We start from the raw sequence: 22,477 nt of genomic DNA, 5'->3' as shown, positions 1-22,477 counted from the left end.
TGTATTGAGCTTCTCCTTTTAAGAATGTGGATTATCTGTTTGGGTTATCTGTGAATTATAAACTCTTTTAGGGCAAGCAGTATGTCTGTTGCATCTTTCTACCTCAAAAACCTTAGCATTCTTCCATTTGTCTTCTGAATAAAGCCCAACTTCTATATCTTGTCATTCAAGATCCCATGTAACTTTTTTGCTTTGTTTGATTTAAGCATTTGATTACTCATTCAGTGCCAGACAGAGTTTCAAGTGTGCAGTATAATCAAAGTCTTAGTTCTTACATTCTAGTGAAAGAGACCCTAAACATAAACATATACAAAAATATCTGATGGTGATAGCAGCTATGCATAAAGTTAAAATAGGGCGTTATAATATTGAATAACTGAATTACTAAAAAGTTACTTCAGATAGAATCACCAGGGAAGACTTCTCTGAAGAGGCGACATTTAAACAGCCATCTGAAGGTCAGAAGTTAGACATGTACAGTATGGCTAAAGTACATCAGCACTTCCAGTAGACAGGATAGCTAATGCCAAGAACCCTAAGGCAGAAATAATGTTGGTGTGTTCAAGGAAACAAAGAAGGCTTATGTTCCTAGGCTAGCAGGTGAGGGTGGGGCAGAGGGAAGAGGGGACAGAGAGGTAAACTTGTGTGGGACTTTTTCTAAATAAGGAATATGGATTTCCTTCTAAATGTGAAGGGCAACCATTGTAGGACGGTAAGCAGGAGATTATATAACCTAATTACATTTTATAAGGGTCATTCTGGCTGCTATTGCTGTGTGAACAGATTATAAGAAGATAACAGTGCCAGTGGTTCGCACCTGTAATCCCAGCACTTTGGGAGGAGAAGGAGGATGGATCACCTGAGGTCGGGAGTTCAAGACCAGCCTGACCAACATGGAGAAACCCATCTCTACTAAAAATACAAAAAATTAGCAGGGCATGGTGGTGCATGCCTGTAATCCCAGCTACTCAGGAGGCTGAGGCAGGAGAATCCCTTGAACCCAGGAGGTGGAGGTTTCAGTGAGCCGAGATCACGCCATTGTACTCCAGCCTGGACAATAAGAGGGAAACTCAGTCTCGGAAAAAAAAAAAAAAAAGACAACAGTGGAAGGAGGGAAGCTATTGCAGTAACTCAAGCAAGAAATGATGGCTTGTATTTCAGGAGTTTTATGTAAAGATGGAAAAAAGTGGGTGGGTCAGGATGTGCTTTACAGGTAGAGTCAACAGGATTTGCTGATAAATTGGATTAAAACCATGAAGAAAATAGAAAAATCAATGAAAACTCCTACCTTTAGAGTTTTAGCAACTGGCTGGCGGAAGACAGAAAAGAACAGAGTTGGTGTGTGGGTGGAAAACACGATTAGACATCCCAGTGGAGAGGTCAATCATGCAGGTTTTGCCCTATTCACTTTCACGCATCCTTTAACTGCTTGCTCTTTGCATTTATGCTCTGCTACCTAACTGCCTCTACTCATACTCTTTTTTTTTCTCTCTCTCTCTCTGCTTGGAGTACTCTGATATTTACAACTGCGTTTCTAAATCCCCTTTAAGCCCTAATTCATACTTAACTTTCTTCTTGAAGCTTTCCCAATTTCCCACAGCCAGAAGTAAGCTTTCCACTCCGAAGTTTCCATGACTTCTATTTTCACCTGCCCTGCGATCCTATTTTATATCTTTCATTATATCCATTTGTATGTCTGCCTTTTTTCTTACCAGACTGTACTCTAAGAAGATTGGAATTCTCTCTGATGTATCTTTGTAATTCGTTACAATATACTTATATAATGCATTGTACCATAGGACCTGGCAAGACTATATAGATTCTCTAATATTGTGATTATTTAAAACCTGGAAGAGATCTTATTTTCTTTATAGTTCAATCACTCTGCTATCTTTCTTGACTACCTTAATTTCTGTGTGTTTTTTTATTAAAGAATTAATTAAAACATAAATATGTACAGTCTGCTACAAATTTGATTCTATTACTTTCGTTTCAATTAAATTTTTCCCTCCCCAAACAGATTTTAGTCTGTAAAAAGGAAAGTCATATTCAATTTCGTTTGTATATTCCCATTGCATCTGTTACAGCAAGGGTCCCCAACCCTCAGGCTGCAGACCAACCATCTATGGCCTGTTAGGAACCAGGTCACACGGCAGAAGGTGAGCGGAGGGTGAGTGAGCATTTCCACCTGAGCTCCACCTCCTGTCAGGTCATCAGGGGCATTAGATTCTCATAGGAGTGTAAACCCTCTTGTGAACTTTGCATGTGAGGGATCAAGGTTGCAGGCTCCTTATGAGAATCTAACTAATGCCTGATGATCTGAAGTGGAATAGTTTCATCCCGAAACCATCTCCCCCCACCCTGCCACCCCTACACCCCTTCCCCCATTCTTGGAAACATTGTCTTCCATGAAACTGGTCCCTGGTGCCAAAAAGGTTGGGGACCATTGTATTACAGTGTCATGCAATTTCCTTATTAGAAGTTGCCTTTTTGTGACTGATAACTACTCTGTCCTTCCTGAGGTACCATGATCCAGGTTGGGGATGCAGAAGGAGACTTAATTCACTAGAAAGGCCTGTGTAAGAAGCACTCAGACTGCTGGAAGTAGAGTAAAGCCAACTATACTTCAAGCATCAGGCATTACATCCTTTATCCAGCCAATTTGCTAGGAGCTAAATATGTTTGTTGCTGACAATAGTTACCATAGCCAGTGAGAACTGCAGGTGAACTGTGTCACATTTTGTTTCAATATTATTTCAGTGGCATGAGAAATGTTTTCTGTTGCTTTTAACTTGCAATATAATTTGACACTTTCCTCTTTTAAGAAGTTTTTATTATGCACAGTGGAGAAAATAATCCCAAAAGCTTCTGAATACTGTATTAGGTTAGGTCAGAAGCCTAAAATTTGAAATTGTATAATGTTGATTTGAAAATTTACTATCAAACTTCTAAAACAATAAAGTCGTGTTTTATAATATTTACTAGATACTCTGTTCTTCAGTGTACTGTTTGAACTCTGCAATATTTACAGTTTTATAATAATACATTCCTAAAATTCAGTTTATATAAATTAAATCAGATTCCAAATTTGCTAAATTTATGTTCTTTTTTTCATGTATGTAACTTATAGTTGTTCATTCTTTTCTGTATGTATTAAATTCTGGGCTCTTGCCTGCAGAATGTTTAATACATATATGCTCCTCAAGATAGCCTCCAAATTCCACCTCTTCAGTACTATGCCATAGTTTTTGTAGTAAGTTGATGTGCCTCCATCACATATATTTTATCCATCTAAGGAAACCAAATGGCTATTTTGAATGGCCACTGTTTTCCAGGAATATGCTGGAAGCAAGTAAGTGGAAATGAAAGTCATGGTTTTTATTCTCAAAGAAAGACAATAAAATGTTATGTGATTTTTCATAAGAAAGGCATACTAAATTATGTAGAATAACTCTCCCAGAATGCACAGGAAGCAGACAATATGATGAAAAGTAAAATAAACTAGAGTCCAGATGAGGATATTCAAGCTTCCAGAGGAAGAAAACAGAGCATTATGATCACAATCATGAACCAAAGATATGGAAAACAACTCTCCTGAGTTGAAGGAAGAAGAGATTATAGAGGAAAAGGAGTTACCAAGTACTAGACAAAGTTAACAAGAAAAAATAAAAAGATGCTACCTGGACATTCCTTGTCAGAATTTTAATGTTTTTAATATAATGAGCCATACAGGGAGGGAAGCCAGAAGGAATGTATAAAAGGAACGAATATGAGGCTGTCCATAATCTTTTCCAAAACATTACATACCAAAAAAGAGTATTGAATAGGTGTTGTGGAGAAAAGACTGTGACCAGGTAATTATTCATGTACCAATGTAAAAAATATATATGTATTATAGATATGCATGGACTTATATTGGTGTTCCCTTCCTAAGAGAATTACTTGAAGACATATTCCAGATAACTTTTGGATAAATAACTCAAGTAGCATAATATAAAAAGTACTGGCAATAAGAATAAAGCCACTTTAAAAATGTGGTCATAGGCCGGGCACAATGGCTCATGCCTATAATCCCAGCACTTTGGGAGGCCGAGGCAAGTGGATCACCTGAGGTCAGCAGTTCGAAACCAGCCTGGCCAACATGGTGAAACCCCGTCTCTACTAAAAAAATACAAAAATTAGCTGGGTGTGGAGACAGGCGCCTGTAATCCCAGCTACTCAGGAGGCTGAGGCAAGAGAATCGCTTGAACCCAGGAAGCGGAGGTTGCAGTGAGCTGAAATCGCACCACCGCACTCCAGCATGGGTGACAAGTGCAAAATTCCATCTCAAAAAAATATATGTGATCATGAAAATTAAATACAAATGCAAGCTGCTATTCCTGGAAAAGAATATTTATCTAGTTTAAAATATTTATATGACAGAAAGGCAAATAGTAGTATGCAGATTAAATTAACAAGTATTAGCTGGCAGGCGGGGGATGAGAGTGGAGTAAAGAGTACATATTTCTCATCCTCCCATGCATAGGTGGGAATCAGGAGTTATTGCTTTGTTCTTGAATTTAATTATTAGGTATATCATTCATATATATAGTTGACTGATCTAACAACAATGATGGGTAGAAGTTAAAACAGGATTTCTTCCCTCCAGATCACCACAGGCAATAGAAGCAAACAAGGTAGAATTTATAGAGCATTGGAGAAAAAATAAAATAGAGCAGTCTAAGAGATGTGATTCAGGAGTCAGACTAGCTAGCCTGAAACACCACCTTGATCAAAGGTAAATTACTTGACATACACAGCACATGATTCCCCAATCATTAAGTAAAATCCATTCCCCTTTTAATATACGTATTTAATGTGTGCCTACTATGTGCCAGGTACTGTTTCAGATGTTGCTATGATCTGAATGTCTTCCAAAAATTATGTGTTGAAACTTAATCCTTACTGTGGTGGTATTAAGAGGTGGAGACCTTTGGGAAATTACTGAGTCATGAGGGCGCTGCCCTCATGAATGGATTAGTGCCCTATAAAGGGGCTAGAAGGAACTAGCTTAAGCCTTTTTTTGCCCTTCTTGCATCCATCATGTGAGAACACAGTGTTCACTTCTTTTGCCATGTGAGGACACAGCAAGAAGACCCTCACCAGACACCAAATGCTGGCACTTTGATCTTGGACTTCCCAAGCTCCAGAACTTTGAGGAAATAAATTTCTGTTCTTTATGAATTATCCAGTCTCAGATATTTTGTTACAGCTGCACAAACTAAAACAAACACTAAGATCATAATGTTGAATAAAACAGATAAAGTTGCAGCTCTCTGTGGGTGCCTACCCTGTAGATAGGGACACTCACTTTTTGGAAAGGAATAGATAAATTCATAATATTATAAGGTAATAAAAAAAAAGAGCTATGAAGAAAAATAAAGGAGAATGAGTAGATGAGAGTTTGTTCTATGTATCCATATCACTGTTGAATTTTAGTCCAGGAGAAAGAGTACTATTTAAATAAATTTTCAGGAAGTGCTCTGTGAGATGACATTTTAGCAAAACTCTGAAAGATGTGAAGGAATGATCTGCTGAAAATCTGAGGAAAGCATTTCAGGCCTAAGGAAACAAGGGGAAAGGCCTCAAGGTGAGGAGTCTATTATGTAAGAAACAGTAGAAGCCCAGTGTGGATACAGCTGGGTGAGCTTGAGGAAAGCCTTGCAAGATGTAGCTGGAGACAGACAGGAGCCAGCACTATGAGGTCTTCCAGGCCATGATAACAAGTTTGGATTGTATTTTATGTGTAACAGTTACAAAGTTTTTAGTTGGAAGGGGACATGACCTGATTTGCATTTCTAAATTATTTCTTTCTGGCTGTTCTATGGAGAACAGCTTAAAGGAGGGCAAGAGTGAAAGCACCAAGTCCAGTCTGAAAGCTTTTGCAGTAATCAAAATAAGAAATGATGGCAGTTTGTACTAGGGTGAATGTATTTTGAAAATAGACTGAATAGCCGGGCACGGTGGCTCATGCCTGTAATCCCAGCACTTTGGGAGGCCGAGGCAAGTGGATCACCTGAGGTCTGAAGTTGGAGACCAGCCTGGCCAACATGACAAAACCCTGTTTCTACTAAAAACACAAAAATTAGCCGGGTGAGATGGTGGATGCCTGTAGTCCCACCTACTCGGGAGGCTGAGGCAGCAGAATCACTTGAATCCAGGAGGCAGAGATTGCAGTGAGCTGAGATTGCACCACTGTACTCCAGCCTGGGCGACAGAGCGAGACTCCAACTCAAATAAATAAATAAATAAATAATAGACCTAATAGGATGTTGCTGATGGTATAGAGTATAAGGTGAAAATGGAATTAAGGGTAAGCCCTAGATTGTTTATGTGAGCAACAGGGAATATAAATATGCAATTTACTGAGATGAGGCAGATTGGAAAAGGAGCCCGTTTGGAGCTAGAGATCAAGTTTCATTTGACATGTTAATTTTTGTATGTTTGTTACCCATCCTATGGGTAATGTCCAGTGGCAGAGTGAAGCTCAGGGAAGAGTTCAGGCTGAGTATATCATTGGCATTATCAGCACGCAGGTGATATTTAGAACCTTGGAACTGCATACCATCACAGCCTGGAATGGGTGTAAATAAAGAGAAGTTGGTGCCTAACATACGGAGTTTGGAAAGGGAGGAGCCAGCAATGAAGGCTGAGAAGGAGAAAGATCTGGGGAGTTTGATGATCAAAAGCCAAGGAACAAAATTATTTCTTGGAAGGGGGAATGATCAGCCATTTCACATACTGCTGTGAAGCTGAGTACATTGAGAATTCATCATTGGATGTGACAACATGGGGATTAGCTCTTTAAGTGGAATGGTGGGATGCAGTCCTGATTAAAATGAATTCAAGAGAGAATGTGCCATTAGGAAATAGAGACAATAAATATAGACAATATTTAAGAACTGTTTACTGTCAAGAAAAAGCATAGAAATTTGAGGTAATTGGAAGAGAGCCTGGGGAAAAGATATTTTTATTAAAGATGGGAGGCATTTTAATATGTTTGTATGCTGATAGGAATAACCCAATAGAGAGAAAAACAAATGATGCTGCAAGAGAAGGAATAATTGCAGGATAACCCTAGAGTGGATGAGAGGCATTGGGAATCAGTATGCAATTAGAGAGGCTGACTTTAGGAACAAGGCAGGCAACTCATCAGCACTTTTAAGAGAAAAGGCAGGCTATGTGGTTCCGAATGTACTCAACTGGCAAATTTGATAATGAGAAGGTAAGGTAGGTGTCTTCCAATTTGCTTCCACTTTTTTTTGAAAAATAAAAAGTGATCCCATTGGTTGACAGTGAGGAGTAGGGTGAGGTATAGGATGTTTGTGGAAACATCCTATGTTGAGAAGAAAGTGTGAATTGTCTTCTAGGAGGTTCACAGACCGAATTTGCTAGAGAATGTTGTTGGATTGTCTGGCAGTGCTGAGATTTGTGGTAATCACTTTAAGGGGAGACAGCAAAACTATGTCTTTTTATCCAGCCACATTCAGCTGCTTAAATATGAGTGCAAAGTAGATGGATTCTGGACTTAATCAGAATTGGAGCTTTAAAAGTTGGGTAAAACATTTGGAGAGAGACGAGAGGAAGATGAGATGTGTGTAAAATGGAATGATCATAATGGCGAACTACAAAATCTGTCTAGGTAGAAATAGTGAGCAAAGGGATTGATGGACTTTAAAAAATGGCGTCATTTTGGTATGTGGAACTGAAGCATTATTGAAATAAAGAATAAACTTTGTTTTTTTTGAGACAGAGTCTCGCTCTCGTCACCCAGACTGGAGTGCAATGGCACAATCTCGGCTCACTGCAACCTCCGCCTCCCAGTACTCAGTGTGTGGTCACAGATAGCAGCACTGGCTTCATCTGGGAACTGGTTAGAACTACAGAATCTTAGAGCACAACCTAAACTTACTGAATTGGCGTCTGCACTTTGACAAGAGCTCAAGATAATTCCCATACTAATAGAGTTTGAAAAGCACTTAAAACTGTGCCTGATACATAGTATTCACTCAATAAATTAGTTTCCATCATTACTATGCCTTATGAAGTTTAATAATCACAAGGTACCTGAATGATAATCTAAGTTCTTAAAGTTCTTTTTCAAATTAATCTCTCTTACACACTAGATGATTCAGGGTCCCATATTTTGTTATCTGGTTTAGTGACTGAGGAGTCTTTATGACTCAAATTTGATTCAGTACAAAAGAACACTTCTTATCTCAGATGTTCAAGATGATATTTTATCATTTTAAAATCTTGCCATTGTATATCAATAGTTTGTTCAGGGCCAGGCACAGTGGCTCACGCCTGTAATCCCAGTACTTTCGGAGGCCGAAGTGGGCAGATCACCCAAGGTAGGGAGCTCGAGACCAGCCTGGCCAACATGGCGAAACCCTGTCTCTACTAAAAATACAAAAAAATTAGCTGGGTGTGGTGGCAGGCGCTTGTAATCCCAGCTACTCCGGAGAGTGAAGCAGGAGAATCGTTTGAACTGGGGAGGTGGAGGTTGCAGGGAGCCGAGATCACACCACTGCACTCCAGCCTGAGCGACAAGAGTGAGACTGTTTTAAAAAAAAAAGTTTGTTCAATGGTTGATTCACCCATGTATTCATGCAACAAATTACTGATTTCTTAGCATGTCTAGATACAATGCTGCATGCTAGGGAATCAAACATGAAAAAATTGTAGATCTTAACCTCAATGAACTCAAAGACAGTGAAACATGAGGAAAAAATACAACATGGAATAAGCTAGTTACTCTAAGAGAAGAATGTCCTGAGTGCAGAGGAGCCTAGGGTAAAAAACACCTTAGCCTACCTGACGGGTCAGAACACATTGCTTCACTTTTGAGCTCAAGATCCAGACAAGCTACCTAATTTTTAGAACCCAGTGCAAAATGAAAACACAGTGCCCCTTGTTCAGAAATTATTAGGAATTTGAAGAAAGAAACAGCAGAGGATCAAACCAAACATGGCCCTTTGAAATAAATAAATGTGGGGCCCCATGCAATTGCATAGGTCACACAACCACTACTTCGAATTTTTTTTTTTTTTTTTTTTAAGATGGAGCCTCACGCTGTCACCCAGGCTGGAGTGCAGTGGGACAATCTCGACTCACAGCAACCTCTGTCTCCTGGGTTCAAACGAGTCTTCTGCCTCAGCTTCCCAAGTAGCTGGGATTACAGACGCCTGCCACCACACCTGGCTAATTTTTGTATTTTTAGTAGAAACAGAGTTTCACCATGTTGGCCAGGGTGGTCTCGAACTCCTAACCCCACCAGCCCCAGCCTCCCAAAGTGCTGGGATTATAGGTGTGACCCACTGCACCTGGCCCATTATTTGTTTTTTAAGAATGAATAGTTATCCATTAGATGCAATAGATTACAATTGGACATTTCTAGATTTAAGCAAAAATTGATCAATTAACCTTGTATTTATTTATTCCAGAAATGAATTTATTCAGTTATTTTGTTTTCTGAATTACATCAAAGAAGATACATCCCTCTGCACTAAAATACAGTATTTGGGTTGGCAATTAGTGGATTGCTTTTCCCCTTTTTATCCAGCTCTATTTTGTTTTTTTCCTACCGATTTGTAGATCATTTTCTTCTCTTATAAATGAAAACATTTCCTTCTGTTTTATCATCCACCTCCCATCTCCTACTGTGTCGGGAATTGGTGGGTTCTTGGTCTCACTGACTTCAAGAATGAAGCCGCGGACCCTCGCGGTGAGTGTTACAGCTCTTAAGGTGGCGCGTCTGGAGTTTGTTCCTTCTGATGTTCGGATGTGTTCGGAGTTTCTTCCTTCTGGTGGGTTCGTGGTCTCACTGGCTCAGGAGTGAAGCTGCAGACCTTCACAGTGAGTGTTACAGCTCTTAAGGCAGCACGTCTGGAGTTGTTCGTTCCTCCCGGTGGGCTCGTGGTCTCACTGCTTCAGGAGTGAAGCTGCAGATCTTTGCGGTGACTGTTACAGCTCATAAAAGCAGCGTGGACCCAAAAAGTGAGCAGTAGCAAGATTTATTGCAAAGAGTGAAAGAACAAAGCTCCCACAGTGTGGAAGGGGACCCGAGCGGGTTGCCACTGCTGGCTCAGGCAGCCTGCTTTTATTCTCTTGTCTGGCCCCACCCACATCCTGCTGATTGGTAGAGCCGAGTGGTCTATTTTGACAGGGCGCTGATTGGTGCATTTACAATCCCTGAGCTAGATTCAAAGGTTCTCCACGTCCCCATCAGATTAGTTAGATACAGAGTATGGACACAAAGGTTCTCCAAGGCCCCACCAGAGCAGCTAGATACAGAGTGTGGATTGGTGCACTCACAAACCCTGAGCTAAACACAGGGTGCTGATTGGTGTATTTACAATCCCTGAGCTAGACATAAAGGTTCTCCAAGGCCCCACCAGAGCAGCTAGATACAGAGTGTCCATTGGTACATTCACAAACCCTGAGCTAGACACAGGGTGCTGACTGGTGTGTTTACAAACCTTGAGCTAGATACAGAGTGCTGACTGGTGCATTTACAATCCCTGAGCTAGACATAAAGGTTCTCCAAGGTCCCACCAGACTCAGGAGCCCAGCTGGCTTCACCCAGTGGATCCTGCACGGGGGTTGCAGGTGGAGCTGCCTGCCAGTCCTGCACCGTGCGCTTGCACTCCTCAGCCCCTGGGTGGTCGATGGGACTGGGCGCAGTGGAGCAGGGGAGGCTCAGGCGGCCCAGGAGCCCATGGAGGGGGTAGGAGGCTCAGGCATGGCGGACTGCAGGTCCCGAGCCCTGCCCTGCGGGAAGGCAGCTAAGGCCTGGTGAGAAATCGAGTGCAGCGCCGGTGGGCTGGCACTGCTGGGGGACCCAGTACACCCCCCGCAGCTGCTGGCCTGGGTGCTAAGTCCCTCATTGCCCCGGGCCGGCAGGGCCGGCTGGCTGCTCCGAGTGCGGGCCCGCCAAGCCCACGCCCACCCAGAACTCCAGCTGGCCGGCAAGCGTCCCATGCAGCCCCGGTTCCCGCTCGGGCCTCTCCCTCCACACCTCCCTGCAAGCTGAGGGAGTGGGCGCCGGCCTTGGCCAGCCCAGAAAGGGGCTCCCACAGTGCAGCGGTGGGCTGAAGGGCTCCTCAAGTGCCGCCAAAGTGGGAGCCCAGGCAGAGGAGGTGCCGAGAGCAAGCGAGGGCTGTGAGGACTGCCAGCACGCTGTCACCCCTCACTACCACAGATACAATGAAGAGCTGCTGTTTGGAAAGCAGTTTTCTTTTCTTTGGCGTCATTGAGGCTACATCCTGTTTGTTTGAATTTGATTGCCCTCAACACACAAATTAAATGAGAGTCCATTAATAGAGATGTTAAGTTTTCAAAGCGAGAGACTACTCATAAGATTTTTAAGGTCCCTGAAAATAGTTTCAAGTTTAAGTCAAAGTTAGTGAAGCAAACGTTTCCAATGAAAGATTTAAAATAGTCTACTGAAAAATACCTGTGCATCTATCTCCCCAGTTCCCATAACATAGAAATTCTTCAAACATAGGTCTGACTTAAAATGATTTTTCTATTTCATCATCTATGTAGTGAAGAATCAGCCTGTTTCATTCAGATTCACAGTTAGTAGATACTTTCTTGTTTATTTTGATGGGTCAGTGATGGATTACATTTGTGAAAATTAATAGTACTGGATATATAATACACCTATAATAATTACTAATTATTCTATAAGGTAAAGAAGTAGGTAAAATGATTGTATAAAAGTTAAAATATTCTACTAAGTAGCTAATGAATGTACTATATTTAAAGGTACTTAATCATATCATTATAGAATTTATTTTGCAGATGGGGAAATTAAGATAAGAGGTTAAGTGACATACCCGAAGTCATACAGCTTTTTGAAGCAGAACTGGGAATCCGAAACTGCCTTTGCAAAATTATAACTGAGAAAATTATAACAGTGAGAGATCTTACCTGACTCCATCTTGCTTCTAACCTCCAAGCTGTTCCTCTTCCTTTCCTAGGAATAGGCCAAACTAACTTTGGGAGAAATTTATGGTTTAACTTCGAAACAATGGCGATAACAGCCCTTTCCCAAAACAAATCCCCTTCCTGCCTGGGGACTAGATTGTTCTTGCAGAACTAACAAATCAGCCACAAGATCAGAAGTTATGGTTTAGGTGTTTTGCAACTGGAGGCTACAAGATTCTGACCCTCCCCAAATTTTTCCTTGGGGATAACATCACTATGGTAAAACCTTAGAACAGTGAGATATTTTGTAAACCCTGTACTCGATGGATCAGCTGGCACCACTCAGATCAATAAACTGTCTCATCTGATCTTGTGACCCCCACCCAGGAACTGACTCAGCGCAAGAGGACAGCTTCGACTCACTCTGATTTCATCTCCCACCTGACCAATCAGCACTCGTGACTCACTGTCCCCACTACCCACCAAATTTTCCTTAAAAAGCCTGATCCCCAGGGAGACTGGTTTCAGTAATAATAAAACTCTGGTCTCCCGTCATGCAGCCAGCTCTGCGTGAATTAAACTCTATTGCAATTCTCCTGTCTTGATAAATCAGCTCTGTCTAGGCAGGGGGCAAGGAGAACCCTTTGGGGGGTTACAAGCCTCCTTGCTCCTGGTTTACTTTTTCTCATGGGTTTAATGGAATATTATTTGAATGTAACATAAAATTTGAATACACTCAGAGGAACTACAAAAATTCAAAGTTGAATTAAACTCTGGGCCATTTTGAAATTGTGATAAGACTTAGAAGCCGATTTTCATCCACTCATTATCATTGCTGAATGCCATTTGACTATATCTTACCTCTCTAGGCTTTATCAGCAATATCTAATAATTACACATCACAATGTAAACTACCAAACAATATTATTTTACTCTTTGCAAGGACTTTGGAAATAACTGGAAATTGCTTGCTTCTTTCTCTTTGTCTCTTTCTTCTGTTTTTTTCTTTTGTTTTGTTTTGTGTGTGTGTTTGTGTGTTTGGAAAAAATGTGAAAAATAGATATATCAGAATAAAGTCTTCGTGTAATATTATGTTAAATTATTTAATAAAGAATAAAGTCTTCGTGTAATATTATGTTAAATTATTTAATAATCAGAAAATAAAATAAAATATTTTATTAAAAATATATATGTATAATAGTTGTATGACAAAATAAATCTTTGGCCAAATGGCTTTCTTATAATTTTGAGTAGTTTGATAAAATAAAATCATGTTAACCCACAATAGGGAAAATAATAAATTGAAAATAATAACTTGAAAATTATTTTATACCTGAAAATTATTTTAGCCTCTATTTTAAATGACTAGATTTTGTTCTGGACTAATTCAAAGAATGGCTTTTGTCACATTTAGTTTATAAAGACCCAGATACCTATTGAGATTATTTTGCCTATGTGATTTTTTTGAAATAAAAATTTTATTGAAGTGTAAGATACAGAAAGTGCACAAAACGTAAGGTAAAAGTTAATTAATACTATTTATTTTCTAATTATTGCTGGTATATAAAAATAACTATTAACGATGACCTTTTATTCTGTGCTCTCACTAAATTCACTTATTAATCCTAATGATTTACTGGTAGCTTCTTTTAAATTTTCTATGGACATAATCATGTCATTTGTGAATAATGACATCTTTATTTTTCTTTTCCTATACTCACCCCTTTTATTTATTACTCTTGTATTATTGTTTGGCAGGGGTAAACAAACAGCATCTTTCTCTGAAAACGTTTATGTAAGTATGTCTTCACTTTTACCTTTAAATAATATTTTCACTGGATATAGAATTACAGGTTGGCTGTTATTTATTTCATTATTTTAAAAGTGTTAATCCACTCTCTCCCATCATTTCAGTTGGAAAATCAACTGTCTTATTTTTACTCATTTTAAGATAATGTGTCTATTATTCCTTCGCTTTAAGATTTTCTTAATTGTCTTTATTTTACAATCATGTGCCTTTTGTGTGGTTTACTTTGCATTTACCCTTCTTGGGTGCTGTAGTACTTCTTGAACTTGAAGCTTGATGTCTTTTGTCAATTTTGAAAAATCTTATGCCATGAATTCTTTCAATATTGCTTCTCTCTCTTATTCCCTTCTGAGGCTCCAACCACACACATATATTGGCATTTTTATTACTGCTCCAAGTATGTCTTCTGCTGTTTTTCTGCATCTTAAATCCTGTTTTCTCCATGTTGCAGCTTGAACACTTTCTGCCTCAATTTAGCAATTCTCTCTTCAGCTATATCTAATCTGCTATTAATTCCATTTATGGAATTTTAAAAACATTTATATTATTTAATATAACACAAGTACAGAAAACTTAAGAAAGTATACATAATGTCTATGAAATGAATAATCTTGGAAAGGACTACACATATCAAGAGCCACTCCAGAGCTCTACCCATGGTCCCTGCCCAATCACAATACCCTCTAGCCCCTAGTGGTAGTCAATATTTTGACTTTTATAGTAATATAAACTTATGAAAATTTTTTTTAGCATGAGGACATTATACTAAGTGAAATAAGCCAGCCACAAAAAAAAAAAAACAAATACTATAGGATTCTATTTATACAAGGCCCGTAAAGTGGTAAAAATCACAGAGACAGAAAGTAGAATGGTGGTTGTCAGGAATTGATGGTGGCAGAGAGGGAATGGGGAGTTATTGTTTAATGGGTACAGAGTTTCAGTTTTACCAGATGAAGAGTTATGGAGAGGGATGGTGGTGATGGTGGCATGACATTATGAAGTATTGTACTGAATACCACTGAACTGTATGCTTAAAGTGATTAAGATAGTTAATTTTATGTTATGTGTATATCACCACCACCATGACAACGACAAAAAATATTTTTTTTAAAAAAACCTGTAGGATGATTTAAGTCTTTAAGAGATGTCATCTTCTTTCTAGAAGGGATTCATTTTTGTCAGAGCAGGCAGTTTGATTTAGGGGAGATAGCCTTTATCCAATCTAAGATTTTGTTGGTTGAGAGCAATATTTAGTTTTATGAAGGCTGAAGTATTACTTGTTCACCTTTTTTCCAATGGTATAGCCCTTTAGGACTTCCAGCCGAAAGTATGGAATATTTACCAAGACCCCTCCTCCCTGGAAGACCCTATACTCCTATTTGGTGTTCCCAGACTTGAAGCTGCCAAAAGGTTTACTCAGCTTTTTAGCCTTTTAGTGCTGCTGATGAATCAACAGGTGCCTCAAGGAGAAACGTGGTACCACATGTTGGGTTAAAATCTCTAAATTTCCCCATCTCCAGAACCCTGGCCTCAAGTACTCACTTCCTTGGTAGCTTTTAAACCATTTTTAAAACTCATTTTTTAAAACTAGCTTTTCTGGTTATTTTTATGAAGTTGTTCTGATATAAAGTAGTCTGCCATAGCTGGATGTGAAAATCTTACCTATGTCCTTTGGTCTTATTCATTTAGCAAGCATTTAAGCCAAAGATATAATTACAGGCATACTTTGGAAATATTGTAGGTTTGGTTCCAGACCACTGCAATAGAGTATCACAATAGAGCAAGTCGCATGAAATTTTTTATTTCCCAGCGTATATAAAAGTTATGTTTACACTGTATTGTAGTCCATTAAGTATCTATAGCATTGTGTCCTTAAGAACAATATGTCTGAAAAACAAAGTACATACTTTAGTTTCAAATATTTTATTGCTAATAAATGCTAATGGTCATCTGAGCCTTCAGTAAGTTGAAATTTTTTGTTGGTGGAGTGATTGCCATATTGTTGATAGCTGCCGACTGATCAGGGTAGTGATTGCTGAATGTTGGATTGATTGTGGCAATTTATTAAAATAAGGCAACAGTGATTTTTGCTGCATCAATTGATTCTTCCTTTCATGAAAAATTTCTTTGTACCATATGATACTGTTTGGTAGCATTTTACCCACAGTAGAACTTATTTCAAAATTGGAGTCAATCCTCTCCAATCCTGCTACTGCCTTATCAACTAAGTTTAGGGAATATTCTCAATATTTTGTTGTCATGTCAACAATATTCACAGCATCCTCAGCAGGGGTAGATACCATCTCAAGAAACCACTTTCTTGGCTTATTCATAAGAAGCAACTCCTGATCTGCTCAGGTGGTTTTTTGTTGTTGTTGTTTTGTTGTTGTTTTTTTTAGATTGCAGCAATTCAGTCACATCTTCACACTCCACTTCCAGCTTTAGTTGTCTTGCTATTTCCACCAGATCTTTATTTACTTCCTCCAGTGAAGTCCTGAACCCCTTAAAGTTAACCATGAGAGTTGGAATGAACTTTTTCCAAACTCCTGTTAATGTTATTATTTTGCTTTCCTTCCATGAATCACAAATAATCTTCATGGCATCTAGAATGGTGAATTCTTTTCAGAAGGTTTTCAATTTACTTTGCCCAGATCAATCAGAGGAATCCCTTTCTATGGCAGCTATAGCCTTATGAAATGTGTTGCTTAAATAATAAGGCTTGATAGTCAAAATTACTCCTTGATCCATGGGCTACAGAATGGATGTTGTGTCAACAGGCATAAAAAGTATTAGGCTGGGCGCAGTGGCTCATGCCCATAATCCCAGCACTTTGGGAGACCGAGGCGGGCAGATCACGAGGTCAGGAGATAGAGACCATCCTGGCTAACACAGTGAAACCGTGTCTCTACCAAAAATACAAAAAATTAGCTGAGCATGGTGGCAGGCACCTGTAGTCCCAGCTACTCAGGAGGCTGAGGCAGGAGAATGGCATGAACCCAGGAGGCGGAGCTTGCAGTGAGCCGAGATCACACCACTGCACTCCAGCCTGGGTGAAGAGTGACACTCCGTCTCAAAACAAAACAAAACAAAACATTAATCTCCTTGTACATTGCCATCAGAGCTCTTGGGTGACCAGGTTCGTTGTCAATAAAGAGTAATAAATTGAAAAGAATATTCTTTTCTGAGCAATAGGTCTCAAGAGTAGGCTTAAAATATTCAGTAAGCCATGCTGTAAACAGATGTGCTGTCATTCAGGCTTTGCTTTTCCATTTATAAAGCACAAACAGAGATTTAGCATGATTCTTAAGGGCCCTGGAATTCTCAGAATGGTGAATGAGCATTGGCTTCAACTCAACTCAAATTCACCAGCTACATTAGTTTCTAGCGAGATAGTTAGCTTGTTCTTTGAAGCTTCAAAGCCAAGCATTGACTTCTCTCTTGCTATGGAAGCCGTAGATGGTATCTTCTTCCAATAGAAGGTTGTTTCACCTACATTGAAAATCTGTTATTTACTGTAGCCACTTTCATCAATCCTCTTAGCTAGATCTTCTGGATAATTTGCTGCAGCTTCTACATCTGCACTTGCTGCTTCACCTTGTGCTATAAAAGTTAAGAAGACGGCGTCTTTCCTCAGCCTTCATGAACCAACAACTACTAGCTTCCAACTTTTCTTCTGCAACTCCCTTGCCTCTCTAAGCCTTCATAAAGTTGAAGAAAGTTAGGGCCTTGCTCTGGATTGGGTTTTGGCTAAATTATGGAAATGTTGTTCCTGGTTTGATCTTCCATCCAGACTACTCAAACTTTCTTGATATCAGCACTAAGACTGTTGTACTATTTTATCATTCATGTGTTCACTGGAGTAGCACTTATCATTTTCTTCCTGAATTTTTCCTTTGCATTCACACCTTGGCTAACTGGCACAAGAGGCCTAGCTTTCAGCTTATCTCTGCTTTTGACATGTCTTCCTCACTGTCTGATCATTTCTAGGTTTTGATTTAAAATGAGAGACTTGTGACTCTTCCTTTCACTTGAACACTTAGAGGCTATTATAGGGCTATTAATTGGCTTAATTTCAATATTGTTGTGTCTCAGGGAATAGGGAGGCCCAGGAAAGGGAGAGAGATGGGGGAGCGGCTGGTCATTGGAGCACTCAGAACACACACAACATGTATTGATTAAGTTTGCCTTTTTACATGGGCATGGTTCATGACATCCCAAAAACAGTTACAATAGTAACATCTAAGATTGCTGATCACAGGTCACCATAACAGATATAATAATAATGAAACCAGAATATTGTGACAATTACCAAAGTGAGCACATGATGTTGGAAAAATGGCACCGATAGACTTGCTTGACACAGGGTTGCCACAAACCTTCAATTTGTGAGAAAATGCAGTATCTGCCGAGAAGAGTAAAGTGAAGCGCAATAAAACGAGGTATGCCTGTACACTGTTTAGTTGTTTTTTAAGTGGACTTCTAAAGCAATGCACGTACTAGACAATGTCTTAAACTTTGTGTATCCCTGTGCATATACTTTTTTTTTTTGAGACAGGGTCTCTCTCCCATTGCCCAGGTGGGAGTACAGTGGTGTGATTACAGCTCATTGCAGCAGCCTCAACCTCCTGGGCTCAAGTGACCCTCTCGCCTCACTTTTTGAGTTCTTACTATGTTGTGCTGGCAGGTCTCAAACTCCTGGGCTCAGCTCACCTTGGCTTCTCAAAGTGCTGGGATTACAGGCATGTACCCCAGCCTGTACATACGCACCTGGCCTACATACGCTTCAAGGTTAGAAAGGATCTTACAGCTATCTGTTTGGGCTGTCTATGTATCATATCATGTTTTGTTTCATCTGTTAATGTTATTTAATAATAAGAAGTCTAAGAATATACTATCATGTTGAAAGAATTTAATTCCTAAGTTTTTATTTCTATGTTGATGTAGATATGCAAAGGAATAAAATGTTCTAAAGTAAAAGAGAAGTATTAGCAGATTAAGTTTTCTCTCTCACACACACACATGCACACACACACAGCATGTAATATTTACAAAAGCTTTGATTAACACAGGGAGCTACATTTCCTATTGAATGGTATTGTGCTCACTGATATAGTACTCACCTGGTATTTATACAGTCAATAGACATCTCTTTATAACTAACCCAAATATTACCACACCAGTGTGTGTAGAACTACAGGCAAGCTGCTCAGCAGGTACAGGGCACCAAAGCCACAAGATACAGAGAAGTCTTACAGCATGTCTTAAGCACTTAATCTCAAAAACAAATCCAAGTTATTCCATTAATTTCCATTTTCCCCTAATGTTTTACTTGTTATAATTTTCTACACTCTCATTTTGAAAAAAAAATTATAACATTGATCAGAATGGGCCTCCAACTTTTTTTCCCTGCCACTCCTCAACCCCTCTTTAAATTCCATGGTACACCTCTTTCATGCAAGGGATGTATTACTAATAATGGTAGTGTGCAAAAACTAAAATCTTAATAGTACAATGTTTATTTTTATTTATTTTATTTATTTATTATTTTTTGAGACAAGGTCTCACTATTTGCCCAGGCTAGAGTGAAGTTACATGATTTCAGCTCACTGCAACTTCCACCTCCTGGGCTCCAGTGATCCTCCCACTTCAGCCTGCCAAGTAGCTGGGACTACAGGTACATGCCACCACTCTTGGCTAATTTTTGTATTTCTTGTAGAGACAGGGTTCTTGCTATGTTGCCCAGGGTAGTCTTGAACTCCTGGGTTCAAGTGATCCACCCACCTCAGCCTCCCAAAGTGCTGGGATGACAGGCATGAGCCACCACATCCGATCACTTAAGAAGATCACTGTTTAAATGCAGTCTATTTGGCATTCTTTTTTTAAATAAAAAAATTTACTCATTAATTTATTCATTTTTAAATGAATGGTTATTAAGCTGCCTATAAATTGAGTCTAACTTTTTTTGAGTGCGAGACAGCATACTAGATATTAGATATTTTACTCTAAAATGAAGGTCAAGTGATCAAATAATGGATTATGAGACTATTAAAAATTCAAAATATCCATGGAAATTATAAAAACTGAATAACAGAGAAAAATGAATGCCCATTCTATAAACTATACCACAGATATCATTTGGTGATATTTTTGATAGCATAAGTTTTGGGTTGTACCTCTTCTGGAATCTTGGGCCATTAAGTCTCTAAATTACTTTTAATCTGTCCTAAAGCCTGCAAAAATGTAAGATAGAATCTGGAGTTACACAGTAATTCTCATAGCCTTGCATGTGAATTATTTATTAAATTCTTGAACACTATTGCCATTTGAAACAATGCATAAACCCAGATCAATCTTTGGATTTGAAACTATTATTAAAATAACATTTTTAAAGTATCAAGGGATAATCTTGATGTTATACCAATGATAGTTTCTGAATCATTTCCTTCATTTTTATACTAAAAATGACCAAGTTTGAAAATAATAGTAATATTACAAAAATGAGTCTTTGCCTAGGCTTAGAAGATATCCTATATTGCTATTTAGATTCTTTTCTCAAAAGAAAAAATTGCTTTCTACCAGGGAATTCAGTTATCTGTACCATGATGAAAAAATTTTGGTATTGCATGCCAACAGTGTCACCCAGGACCATTGTATTACCTGTTAAAGCTCCTGTAATCAGGCAGTTCTGCCTTTCCTTCAGGCTTGAAAAGTTTAGGATATAAAGCCTCTAAAAGCTCCGGATCATTGCTAATGGCTTGTTCCCAGGGAGATTGATAGTACTTAGGGACAGCTGTGGTGTTGAATTTTTCAGGAGGAATTTCCTTCAGTGGTCCAGAATATCCTTTGGAAAAATATAGCAAAAGTAAGTAAATACTGTGCCCGAGAGTTACTAACCTCCACCTAACATTTTACCATGTTTGATTTTTCATGCTGGGATAAATTTATGAAGCATGCATCCTTTTCATGATCCCTTAGAAAACAGCAGTCTGCAAGTGTTAGACATTTTAGAGCTCCTGTAAGCTTATGGAACTTTAAAAAGAAACCATTTTTCTTAATGTTTAATTTTTCCAAATTATACAGTTTTTTCTTGACTGTCTTAGTATATATATATTTCCAGTAAAACTGTTCACTTAGTTTTCTAAAAATTGTGCTCCTTGCATTAATTCACACTAGAATTTAGATACCACAATTAATTAATTTAAAAATGTTAATATTGAGTGCCTATTGTAGTCTAAAGTAGGAGAAATCGCAATGCAGACAAAATCTCCCTCCTCCCAGAGCTGATTCTTTAGAGGTGATGTTTGGGTCTTGTCTGTCTTCAAGTGCTGAGTGCTCTGTAAAATGTTTGAGCTTCAAGAAGATGAAGTAACTTGTTCCCACGGCCTTATTCAGGCCCAGCTCTTCTTAACTCCCAATGTACCCATCCCCTTTTTATTTTGTTCCTCAAGATTTCTTACCTAGCTTTTCTGCTTCTGATCTCACCTCCCCAGTTTATTCTTCCCATAACAGCTGGGAATTTTCTGTAAATACTGTTTAAAAGTCACGGAAATTCTTGGCATAGATCTTTAAACCTTTTTCACATGCATAGAGTGACACTCTTCCAGTTTTCTAAGGCACAGTTATCTACTTTCTGTTTACACTGCCATATTACCTAGTTATATCCCTGCAATTCTCTCTTCCACCATGTCAAATCCCTTTACCACTTGATGACTTCTACTTTTAGATTTCTCTGATGCTCTTTCCCATCTCTGCAATAATTTTGATTTTCTTCTGTCAAAGCATGCCTATCTCCTCTTTACACTAAAATGTTTGTCTCCTCCAAAAAAAAAGCCCCTTCCTGATAATTCCATGTCTAAACAGTTATTTGTGATTATTTAATTTTCTTCAGATTGCCTCCAGTATCTAATACAAATCTTTTTGTGTAGGCTCCTTTTCTCTGCTTACCACTTAAATACTGTTGTTCCTCAAAGCTCTTTTCTTACACAATGCACTCTACCTAGAAAATTCCATTTATATTCATAGCTTCAATTGTGACCTATGTATTGATAATTCTGACTTTTTAAAAAAATAATCAAGCCCTCTACTGAATTATTTACTATATTTATCAAAATAAATGATCCACTGGCACCCTTTATAACCTGTCTAGACCTAAATGCAGCCATTTTCTAATATATTCTGCTTCTTTTTCTATTTTGGTCATTTTAGCAAATGTTATCACTTTACTCTCAGATGCCCAAGACAGAGCATTATCCGAAAGTCTCCCTCATCCCCACAACAAATCACAAAGTGTTACCAACTATACTACCTAAGGATTTCTAAAATAGTGGCTCTCATATTATTGTTTGTCTGAATTATCTTGGATACGTATTTAAAATGTAGATAATAGGATCCTCCCTCCAGGAGTCTGGCTTCAGTGAGTCTCAGGTATTACCTAAAACTCCAATGTTTAACAAACTCTCATACAAATCTTATGCAGGTGGTCTACAAACAGAACAACGAGGAACATTGCTCTAAAAAATTCTCTTTACATTTCCGTTACTCCTGCCCTGGGTCAGGTCCAGGTGTCTCTTGCCTGGGTGTTCGCCACAGCTTCAACACTAATCCTTTAGCTCTAATCCTCTCCCAACCAGCCTCCACACTGCTGCCCCAGGAGACCTTCCTAACTGGCCAGCTCTTCCCCTGCTCAGGGGACCCTAA

At 38.9% G+C, this 22,477-nt stretch overlaps 1 protein-coding gene across 1 annotated transcript in view; it reads right to left on the bottom strand.

The window, feature by feature from the left end:
• The window catches only part of MYOZ2 (myozenin 2), a 51,970-nt gene that overhangs the window by 2,879 nt on the left and 26,614 nt on the right, over window positions 1-22,477 (bottom strand). Inside the window, exon 5 of the mRNA XM_014344713.6 lies at window positions 20,438-20,621. Within this exon, the coding sequence (XP_014200199.1) occupies window positions 20,438-20,621 (184 nt within the window). The remainder of the gene's footprint in view (window positions 1-20,437; window positions 20,622-22,477) is intronic.

The sequence above is a fragment of the Pan paniscus genome, chromosome 3 (assembly GCF_029289425.2).
Source record: "Pan paniscus chromosome 3, NHGRI_mPanPan1-v2.0_pri, whole genome shotgun sequence".
Taxonomy (NCBI): Eukaryota; Metazoa; Chordata; class Mammalia; order Primates; family Hominidae; genus Pan; species Pan paniscus.
Note: the sequence above shows the minus strand (reverse complement) of the source record. Positions and strands in the feature narration are given on the sequence as shown.